At 37.7% G+C, this 12,097-nt stretch overlaps 1 protein-coding gene across 6 annotated transcripts in view; it reads right to left on the reverse strand.

Moving 5' to 3' along the window:
- The window catches only part of LOC140303001 (dedicator of cytokinesis protein 3-like), a 172,608-nt gene that overhangs the window by 67,156 nt on the left and 93,355 nt on the right, over positions 1–12,097 (reverse strand). For all 6 annotated transcript variants that reach the window (XM_072381560.1, XM_072381559.1, XM_072381562.1 and 3 more), the window contains exons 4-5: positions 10,549–10,604; positions 4,678–4,774 (exon numbers count right to left, since the gene is read on the reverse strand). In XM_072381560.1, the coding sequence (XP_072237661.1) occupies positions 4,678–4,774; positions 10,549–10,604 (153 nt within the window). The remainder of the gene's footprint in view (positions 1–4,677; positions 4,775–10,548; positions 10,605–12,097) is intronic.

Genomic DNA, 12,097 nt, shown 5'->3' on the forward strand with positions numbered 1-12,097 from the left:
TGAAGGCCAAGTAAATGCCTTGAATTCCTCGTCTTGTTCATCATGCCATGCCTGATAAAGTGTTCATTATGCTAATAAAAGAAACCACTGCCATGAGAGAATACCACTGTCAAGGAAATTGTGAAAATACTCCAAAAACCATGTTTAGGTGTAAACAATGTATCCGTCAGTATTTCCCAGTTGTATATGGCTCAGAGCATCACACTGCCTCTGCCAACTTGCTTTTCTCTTATCATTCATCCTGCTGTTATCTCATCCCTAGATAAACAAAGCACATTTCAACTAACTTTTTGTTGCTTCGTAGTCCAATTCTGCAGCTTATGTGTTCACTCTAGATACTTTATGTGATGAACATAGGTGAGCTTTTTCACTCTGACAGGTCTGCAGCTAAGCAGCTCCATAACTAGAGGATTGTGATGCATCGTGTTTTCTGAAACCTTTTAATAACCATACTTAAAGGAAGAATATTAGATAATTACTGATGGACTGATGATTTCATGTTAGCATCACAACAGATGCAGTCACGAAGTAAGAGATGCGATGCTGTCAACATGAGGGGCAGATTTTAAGATAAATGTGGTCTTATTAATATACCCATGCTACCCACAGTCCTAGAACAATGTTTCTGTCTAAAGTCCTCCCTCAATCACACAAATAGACAAATACATATATGCTAATCTGACTCTATATCAGTATCACTGTCAGGTGAGCTGAGTTACCTTGATTATACTGTTTCAATATTTCCTAAAAGCAGCCACTGAACATTCAGTTCTTAAAGCTGATGCACTCAAAGTATGAAAAAAGCACCTTAAGGATCTGAGTGACTTTGACAAGGACCAAGCTGTTATACCAAGAAGACTGGATCAGGTCATCTCCAAAAGTGCAGATTTTGTGAGATGTATCTGATATAAAGTGAATAGTACCTATGAAAAATGGTCCAAGGAAGAATAAATGGTGAGCCAGCAACAGTATCATGGATGCCCAAGTCATCTTTAATGTCAGTATTCTTCAGCGTCTTTATCACTCCTTCAGTTAATTTTCTTATAATTTCTTGTCAATGTGTGTGCTTAGAGTGTATTGCTACAATGACAGACAATTCCTCCTAATCATCTACCTTTACTAGCATCATCCATTCACACAAAGCATGATTATTTATTGTTGTTGGATTTACAGCAGCATTAACAGGACAATAATGTGAGGTCTGTCAGGATGGAAATAGAAAATGTTTCTTGCAGAACCCGACAATGACGGTTTTGTCTTTCATCCCTTCAACTCTGGCAGGGAGCAAAGACAAAAGTCTGTTAACTCTGAATAAAAGCACAGAATGACAGGATTGGCAGGACATGAGGAAGATGAGTGATGAATACAGCCCTCAGAACAGATACAGAAGACGAGGGGCAGTGACAGATTTAGATTTCAACAAGGCTTCAATCAGAGAATCTTTTGCCTCTATTCATTAGGTATGGATGGATTTCCAATCATATAATAAATGACACTGAAAAATAATAAAAAAGAAAAGAAGACAGATGGCCTGCAAGCAAGAAAAAAAGATTGGGGCAAGAGTAAATAGAGAAGAAGAATAAGTCTGTTCCGTTAAAACCGACAGCAGCTCCTTAATGTTAGGAAGGTCAGGGTTACCACTTGCAGCCTCGACAGACTGAATCTAGCTGACTGTAAGATGTAATACTGCTTATGATGTCCCATTTTTTCTGAAGTATGCATTACTATGATTACTTAGGAAATAACTTTGCTCATTAACATTTGAAAAGGTAAAGCAAGAATTATATTAAGTGTGGCACAACGTCAGGCCATTGCTGCTGTCGGTGTTCTTTGATCAGCCAGCCGGAGCGATTCACCCAGAGATGGAGGAAAGATAGGTAAAACTGAGTATTCCTCTATCCAGTTTATTTTAGGCAGATGTTTAGTCATAGTAGAATGGAGTGGATGAGATGGAGCAATTTTGGGGGTGAGGCAATTTTGGAAATCAGAAACTGTTCATACACACATCTTCGAGAAGACCTGGTTTTATCACAACTCAGTGAGTGGTCTCATTTTTCTTTTCCTCCGTTTTCAATCACAACTGCTGTAAGATATAATTTACCCCTGATTTAAGTCTTGAACTTCTCCCAGAGGAGAAATATTGGGTGTCTCATGCATCCTTCTCCTGAGGATAAGAACAAGTGAAGAGAGGTCTAGGAATCTTACTATTTTATGTAAATACATTATAATATTGTACTGTGCAATGATTAACTGATTCTTAAATCCTTCAGCACAGTCAGGCATATCTTGCAAACATCCCACCTTAAACATCTGATATTCATTGCACTGCACTGCATTGATCTTGGTTAGATGTGAACTGATGTGCAGACATTCAGCATTTCGACTGGTTGTGCTGTGAGGCCAATGAGAACCCACAAATGAGCAAAGTCACCCACCTGGCTCACAATATTTCTTTGATTATGGATATGAGCTTTAAGTAGAAGAAAAATGTTTTTAAAAAAGAGAAGATTCCACTTGGGAAGGTCTAGGCTGTTGATTGTGTCATAAGATGACAATAAATGTACAGTTATGCTTACGTCAGACTTAAGTCTATGTCAGATTCATCATGTAGTGGGTCCCATTGCACATTTAAGTAGCTCTATAAAGTGAGAGGTCTGCAGGACATAAATCAAGGCAGACAGAGGTTACAACATACAAATGTATAAAAGTCCCAATGAGAAAGAAGGTGGAGTGGAAAAGTTTTGAGGAGAGAAAAAGAAAAAAAAGAGAAAACTCTCATTTCTAACTTGTGTTGTATAACACCAATGGTTACTTTAGCTTTATTCTCATGCAAAACTATTGTTGAGAGACATAGCCATAACCAAATGTCTTTGATAAAGTACACCGTCACCCAAACCAAGAAGAAAACACTTTCTTAATTGGAGTTAAGACCTCATTCACGCTAGGCAACACCTGCCCATTTAAAAAGCTGTCCGATATGTTCTTTTGTGTGTTTTTTTTATGTGTTTTTATTCTACTGAAATCTTCAAGATCTTGTGGGAGGGTTTCAAAGATTAGACCTGTGGGTTCAGGACATCTGCTGTACAGTTTTGCAGAGGCAAAAGGCTTGGGCAAGTCATTAGTTCGACACACTATTTACGCGGTTTGACCAAAGTGGTTCCAGTGCTGGGTGACAGAGCCAGTTTAATAACGAATGGCTTGATTTTCCACAGTCAGAAAACCACTTCATTCATCATAAGGTCACTTTGAAGATCTATACCAATACATGTTCAAATCTCCCTTAAGTGTATCTGAGTTTCTGTGGAGGACCACAGTGCAGGGAGACAGCTCATCAGCACAGATCCCAGTGTCTGTAAATAGCCTCTGCAAATAAATGTCTAAATATCAGTCAAGTGCATAAACACTGCTTCAAACAAATGTCTGTTTTAATGAGGTTCTCTGCAACTTTAACTAGTATTTCCACACATTGACTATTATTTCCAAATGGCATTGAAAACAAGATCTATACATACCTTTTTAGCAAGATCTATAAACACTAGCTGGAGACATCAAAATATGGTCAATGCTGCAATGTAGCTGCAAACAGTGATTATAAATAGAGATAAAAAAAAAAGGCAGTTGTAAATGTAGCATTAACATTTTCTCTTGAACTAAGCAGCCCAGATGCCTCACTGGGTCTGGATTTTTAATCATGGCAATTGCAACTTCTTAGTTGATCCGCATAATTCTGCCTCCATCCTCTGATTCTTTGTTCTGGTCCAACAAAGAGTTGGTGCTGCTGTAGCACCAGTTTTTCTGGGTTGGAGCCAGAACTTTGGCAGTCAAAACAGAACAAAATGGTTCTAAGTTGGGCACTGGCTGCAAAACACTTAAATCAGTCTTTATGGACACGAGTTCTGTGAAAACAATGTACAAGATTTACTAGCATATATGACTAGTTATAACTACGTACAACTAGCATGCGTAACTAGCAGGTTTGAGGCATAAACAAAGTTGAAAACAAAACCTGAGCACAAAGAGAATATGACATCTGCCACATCTTCAGCTCTTCACCAACTTATGTAAAATAACCCTTCCTGATTGGATTAAAGTACAAAACACACACACACACTCAAAGCTTGTAGAAAGACCAGAAACATTCTCAAGTAAACAAAAAAAAAACAAACTCTGGGCTATAGCAATGCGGGTGCCTCAGCAGTTACATATATGCAGCATCATGCAAATCAAGTTACTTTAAATGTCCATGTGAAAACAGAGGAGGAAAGAAATCAACTTTTGCCTCTGGGAAAATACTTCAGTGCAAATGGCTCCATACAAATCTTAGTAGCTGAACTATGAGTGCGTGAAAGCACCTCATGTCCCAGTGAGTGACATTATGCTGACAATTAGACTTACAATTGACATAACCATGACTGAACGTCTTTGACGTCCAGCGACCAGCAGCTGTGATCTCAGGAAATGAAGTGGGACATTAAAGGATTCGTCCATTTTAACTGAAAACAGTATTTTTGTGTTTCGGGGTGAAACCAGTCACTCGTGAATACTTTAAATTATTATTACTATTCATTTTTATAAATTTTTCAAATGTCTTGAGAAGGCAGTTTGAGAAGGCTGAATCTGTTGTTTTCAACTGCAGCAACACAACAAACATGAAGACAAATATTCTCTGATGCTTACTACATAGAGCTGCTTCCATAGCAAAGCCCATTCTTGAAGTGTTGATGTCACCTCTGTAACAATGGGGTCTTCCAGAGGCACAACAGTCTCATGTGGCCTGCAAGAAAGAACAAAAGAAGAAAAAAACCAAAGACACATTTTATTCACAGCCGATTATGTTAACCATCATTCACATAATAATTTGCCGACTCACAAAGCACTACACAAATACAAATAATTAACAGAGGAGGTGACCGTCCACATGGACCTTGTTTTTCACCAACGGAACTTAATCTATCTAATCAATCTATCTATTGAGTTTCATTCAGTTAGGCTTCAACAACAGTGAATTGATTTCATTTGTATTTCAAAGTGACAGTCCAGTGATAATACATTTGGTGTGTGCAATAGTTTTGTAATCAAGGCTGCCTTAACCAAGACCAATAAGAGTGTACTGGGATTAGAACCAGTCCAGACTTTGATGGGTTAAGACCAGGACCAAGAAAACCATGCTTAGACTTCGTACAAAAGTACAAGAGTTCAGTATTTGTTATTTTAATGTTTATACAATTGCAGAACTGTATAAAAAACAACTAACTTGATGACATATTTTCCAGACTTTTATGGGCCAAGCTGCTAAAACGAGCAAATTCCTGAACCAGCTGAACCTCAGAGGACTTCGGGTCACTTCAGTACATTAACACATCATTACCCAGTAACTCTTTACTTCTTTTTTTTTTTTCCTTTTTCTAGCTGCCCAAACACATATTTTGACCACAGGGGATATGCTGGCTAAAACTAAAAGCTGAGTCACTGTTTCAGCCCTGGAGTCAGAAATATGAGTGTACCTCACTCTATATTTACCCTCTTATCTCATACCACAATTTCCCTCCTCCCTCCCTGAATTTTTTTTACGTTGCCTCTTCCATCTCTCTCTTTTTTTATAGCTGATTAATTAATAAAAGCCAGTGTGCCAGATTAGCTGATCATCCCGCTGAGCAGTATCTGCCTGGTGATTTCACCCACATTAGTTACACTTGTATCTTAGATGCTTTCCCTCTTCTTCTATCCCTCCTTTCTTCCCTCCCTACTTCTGTTCTTCTTCCCATTCCCTTCTCTTTACTGATCTTCGTTTTTTTCTCTATGTTGAGGCAATTCTCATTAATCTCTCTCTCATTTTCACTGCTCCCACTCCTTTCCTCCTAGCTTTTTCCCCTAGTTCTTTCCCATGCTCAAGATGTTTCTTTACCCTGTTCCTCTCCTACTTTTTTCTATCTTCTGTCTTTGCTTTCTTCTTTTTTCCCTCTTCCTCTATCGTATTTTCTCCCAACCTCCAACAATTCTCCCTCGATTCTTTTCTCTGATCCTCCATCTTACGTTTGCCCTCTCCAGATTTCATTCAGCTTTCCTTCACTTTGCCAGTCTTCTTTCTTTTGTGTAAAAAAGTGCATCCATATTCACTCTGATCATACACAATTCTGTGTCCTATTATTTCTCTTTAAACTGCTCTCTGCACCAAGAAATCATTTCTGTCCCCCATCAGTCTCCCGCTACACATATTCTCATCTCCTCCATTCCAGCTGTCTCTTCTGATATACGACTCCTGGTTGTTGCCTGTGCAAACACTTAATTTTTAAATACACTTTCTGTCTCTATACTTTCAAATGCTCAAAGGCAGAGGAGTGCTTTTTCTGTATTTGTCGTTTGTACCACCCAGCTGTACTTGCAGCTTTAAGGATGTAATTTTCAAGTACAAATTTTAAAATAAATTTAGTGCAGGAACCGTTTTGCAAAATTAATCTTAGATATACTCAGCAACAGATGGACGTCAAAACAAGCACATCAACAACAACAAGCATTTAGGGTAGCATTCTCAGTGCACCTAAACTACTCGACAAATCAGAACGTTTTGACTTCTGACTGGTAGTCCATATAACTGCATCAGCTCTACTTAATCTCTCACTTTTTTTTTTTTTTTACAAATTCCTACAGCTGAAAGCCCCTGACATCAAACACCCTCTGCTTTAGTCTGAATCCCACCTCCAGCTATGATGACAGCAAAGAAATCGAGACTATGCAGACAACCTTAAAATTTGATCACTGGCCTTCCTGATCTGACCTTTCAGATCAGAGAGCAGATCAAACGTGTTGCATTTACCACGGCACAGATCATCCCAACCGCCTACAATTGCTGCTGATACAAGGCTTTAAAGAAACACTAGAGAAGTTTGTGAACCCTAAAACATTGATCTTTGTTATGCATATTACTGGGTATGACACAGTTAAATATAAAAAGCTAAGTTAATTTACAGTTGACACTAAATCAAACAATTTGATGGTGATTTAAGGAATATTTAGTTTTTAACATATAGGTACATCTGCCAATTTTGAATTATTTAGGTAAAATGTTATTTGAAATTATCAAGGCAATTTTTGAAGATCATAAATGAAAACCATACAGCTGTGCAAATAATGTCTGATGATAAGCTACAGACAGCTTGGTGCTTCAGTGGCTCAGGATGAATTGAAACTCCACATTTCTTAAGAGGTTTCTCTTTCTTTTTTTTCTGTTACATTCGCTTTGTTCCACACTTGTCCTTTGAATTTTCAAAGCAGTGGGAAAAAAATCAAAATGGGAAGATAGAATAACGAAGAAAAACTCAAAACATATTTAAACAATAATATTATTGCGCCAAAAAGAAAAATTACATTTACAATATGGAAAAATGCCTGTCACTCTGAGGAGAATTTGCTCCTGTCTCTGTTACTCCTTAACAAAACACACATGCTCTCCTGTTTCTTTAGGAACATAAACGAGGCATGAGAGATGAAGCCATCAAACTCCAGATGCCAACATTAACCTACTGTAAGTGTAAAATATAGGTCAGCGGTCATTTCACTTCATTGGTCTTAATAGGAGCAGATGGTCATTGTGTAATCAACTACACATCATAACTCTTTACTTCAGAGTGCTCTTAGAGTGAGAAAAAGAGATTAGTTTGTGGAACATGTTACATGAACTAAATCTGTACTGCATCATCGATCTTTATCATCTCAGATCTGAGATCTTTGATGTGAATAGCTGGTAAAATCTGCAAGACTATTCTTTCACATATAAACATGTCAGTATATTAGACTTTAGCGGAAGATGAACACAAGTAAAAGTAATTTACCAACCTCGCAAATTCAGCAGTAATATTCACCAAATAATGTTGTTGATCTGCAAGTGCATGTAACACAGAAAATCTGGCAACTGCTTAATATTCTGTATAATGAATAAATAAATATGTGTATTTCCAACTGATCCACTTGAAGATTTTGCTGATCTGCTAACCTTTATTATCCTGTTTTCATGAAACAGTAGAGAAACCTATGATGACCTCTAATCATCCATACAAAGCTGCTACTTTTACTGTTCTTTGCCACCGGATATAAACATGGTTCACAGCAGTGAATGAACAACCAGTTATGTGACTTTTTAATGAAGAACACATTCACTGCAGGGAGCAAGTGGAGTCATCATGTGATTTCTGAAAATCAATCACTTTGCCTGAGCATAATCGCCTCTTTTGCAATGTCTACATGCATTAAATATGTACCAAACAGCCTAATTAAAGCATCAACTTCTAAACTGTTGAAAACCAACACAAATGTTCATCAAACCTGATTTATTTGTGTGTTTCTTCAAAATCCTTTTATTTGTATGTGTCTGTACAGTCTGCATGTTGCTGTCAGTCTCACAGTTGAATGTGGGCTGTGTATGTGTGTGTTGACAGCTTTCTTGGTGTTTTTAGGTGTGATCCTGAAGTGTGGAGGTGAGGCTCTCTGATGTCTATAAAAGTCAGCTCTGTGAGTGGATGTACTCTGTAGAGGAGGAGACAGCTGTCAAAGGTTTCTTCATAACATTGTTAGAGGCTGCAGCTCACAAGTGTCTCCCCAGGATTCACTTAGTGATACTGGCCTGGAAAACTTAACAAAAAACGGATAAAAAAGATCAAAGTTGAGACATAAAGATAAGAGGTAGCTTGTCTCTTATCCAGTGTGACTGTAAATGATTCTCACAGGTCTTCTTTCATACACAGATCTTTATTAGTTATCATTACTATTATCATCATAGTTCTTTAGTCTAGACCACTAAGTAGGTGCCTGTGCAGAGTGATGCACTAATGGAGCACTTGTACATTTGTAGTAGATGGTTTTCTAATAAGCCTTACTTATGAGCACTGCAACAAAAAATAAAACAGCAGCCTTTAAAGAACCCATGTTACCCTCATTTATAGATTCATAATTAGATTTCAGAGTGCTTCCTCCCAAAAGGCCCAGCCTGCTGTGATTAGTCAGTTGCTTGTTCAGAATTGGTGAACTGCGAGGTAGATGTTTGAGGGTGTGTCTTTCAAATGTCAAGTCCAGGAGAAGAAGCCTAGATTATAAACATTTTGATATGTGTTTGGGATCTGAAGCAACATGCCTGCACCTACACAAACTAAAGACATGTTAATTCACGGTAAATCAATAATTTGTTGAATAATCATCTTTCATTTAAACGCAAATCACACACACTGAGGGTGCTTCAATTTGTTTACGTGCAAGAATGATGCAAGGACGTGTCTGTGTTTCCTCAATCCACATATCCTCAAAGTGAACTGAAGGAACTGGAAGGTCCTCCATAAAGGTGGAGAGAGAGCAATTATGCATGAGCTAGAGTAATAATAAAAGCCCACAGAAGTAACACACACACCATCATTTTCTTCATTTCTCTAAAACACCCACATGTGGTTTATATACTAGTTTCAGGTCTACTTATTTAATCGTCATAACTATATTTCTCATCATGCATCATCCTCCTATAGTCAATAAAACACTAACTCTCTTCACTCTTGAGTCTTTTTTTTTCCTCTCCCCCTGGCCCTGAGGCCAACTTGAAACCGTTAAGGATTCACTAATTCCAATTAATTTACTCTCCCTGCTTTTAATTATAGGGGATAAACTTTTCTTTTTTAAAAAAAAAAAAACGCTTTTGCAATCATTATGTAAATGTTTAAACGTGTATTTCTGAGAGTGGAAAGGAAACAGAAAGTAATTCTATTAAAAAAGAACGAGTCTCAAAACAATGATCCCAACATGAAACAAGATTTCAGCAGCAAATAAAGAAAAGAAACGAGTCACAGTACAGTTGAAAATAAAGTATACTCTACTGTGGCACTACCACAGACACAGCAGACAAAAGCAGGTTAGTATAGCTTTACGCTACATAATCAGATCAGTATTGCAGTGACTTCAAGTTGTCAATGATCTGCTTGGTACGAAAGCTCTTGTACCAAGCAATAACATCAAGCAATAACATCAGGAAGGTGTCTGATAGCTCACATGACAATAAGCCCAAACAGAAACCTTACAGTTCTCAGCCATAAATAGAACAAAACATCCTGCAACGGTGCACTCCCTACACAGCTCTGATCTCAACATGGAGTCAGTGTGGACTGAAAAAAAGGGAGGCAACAGACCACAGTCACAGAAAGCAAGCTCTGAAGCAAGCTCTCCAAGATGCAGGAACAAACCAAAATCAAGTACCTTTATAAGAGAAGGCTGTGTTTCAAAGGCGAGGAGTGCCCAAACCAAACATTGATTTAAGATTGAACTGGCCTCAGTACAAATGTAACTGGCAAAGAATCTAAATGTTTCATTTTACAGTGCATTACCTGCAGCACTTAATCTATGGTGTAAACGAAAATGCCATGTAGTGTACCACTTTAAACTATAGGTTTTCATTGTATCAACAATTTTGAGTCCTTCTAATGAAAATTGTAAAATAATGAAGCAAAGTACACAGAGGTTTCACAGATGGGGTAACTTTAATTGTGAATGGCACAGCGTGCAGGTTTCAAAACTTACCCTCGGTTGGTGACGATTGCTTTCTTCAAGTGAATGTAGCTGGCAGGAAAAACTCCCTGGACACAGAGAGACATAAAAACAAATTAAGCAGACAGCTAAAACCCACATCAGATAATGTATTTCTAAGCAGCAATATAGTCATGAAGATTTTCTCTATTAGGACAAAAGCACAATAAGATGTGTCATTTGCTTAATTTACGTAAGGAAGCTAGCCCACCCTCTGCATGAATAAGCAGAGAAAGGTACAAGACAAAATGTTCGAACTTGGCTGAATGTTTTTCTCATCTTTCCCAGTAACACACAGAACAAGCTAAATACATGAGGAGGGAGACTCGCTGCCCTGCACGGCACTGCTATAAAACATATGCTGTGTCCGAGAGGTGTCCTGTTCAATAATTCATGTGAGACACTGAAAGTTATAAAGAAAGCTGCTGGCATTGTAGATAGGCTGCTTCATGTCTCTCAATAGGACAGGATTACTTTATGCAAATAGGATTTGAAAATTAATGATGTAGTACATATAAAATGTGCTGTTTTGTCCGTTTACTTTTATTTTGATGTTAACATTATATTCCCATACACAAGCCATTTAGTGACAATCAAAATAATCTACATTGTGGCTCTTATTCACTGAAATTCACAACTTGTAAAAGTAAAACAATTCAGCTCTATCTTTTTTTTTTGAGGGGGGGGGTCAATCGAATTTTAACATAAGAGTAAGAAAGAAAGTTGTTGTGATTTGTAGCACTTTACCAACAGCTATCAAAGTTATTGATCATAGTTTTGTGTGTATGTGTGTATGTGAAAACTAAAGTCCATCCTCTTTCAACACTAAGCCTTTATACTGTACATCAGGATATAAAAAACTATCTGGTCCTTACAAGGTCTTGAACTCTGGTAAATACAACCACAGATGAACAACAACACATGACATATTATGCTGTGTAATCATTCAATTCTGAAAATCTGAGCCAAAATGCAGAAGCTATGTGTGAACAACTGAGTTCACCCTTACTGCCTCCATAAGAATTAAGAGGTTAAGTGGGAGTCAGATGCTGCTAACCAAATGGACTTGATTAACTGATCATCAGCAGATGTGAGCACCTCTATAAAACAGCATTCGGGCGTATGTTAACACGGTGCCAAAGCGGGATGACATAAGCAGTGATCTTAGATAAGCAGTTGGTGGAGCAATCAATCTCGGAAGGCCTTTTAAAAAAAAAATATTCTAGAGGAAGATTATGCATTAGTGGATTGAGTTTAGCTGTCTGCTTAACCTCCATGACACGGTGGATCATTTGCAACCAAATACTGTATATGTTGCTGAATGTTACATCAATGAATAATTTGTGACACAAATAAAAACAATTTTCACATTTTCACAAAGCTGTTCTAATTTTTCACATTACAACATCTTCAAACTCAAAAGAAACCACGCAGCTTCTAGTGGAAATTAATATCTAGAGGGTGTGCTGTTTTATTTGTATACCCTACAGATACAGATACATTCCTCAAATGCAGAAGCAATTAAGCTCTTTGTGTCGTAAAA

The sequence above is a fragment of the Leuresthes tenuis genome, unplaced genomic scaffold, assembly GCF_036924035.1.
Source record: "Leuresthes tenuis unplaced genomic scaffold, fLeuTen1.0.hap1 SCAF_3, whole genome shotgun sequence".
In the NCBI taxonomy this organism is placed as follows: Eukaryota; Metazoa; Chordata; class Actinopteri; order Atheriniformes; family Atherinopsidae; genus Leuresthes; species Leuresthes tenuis.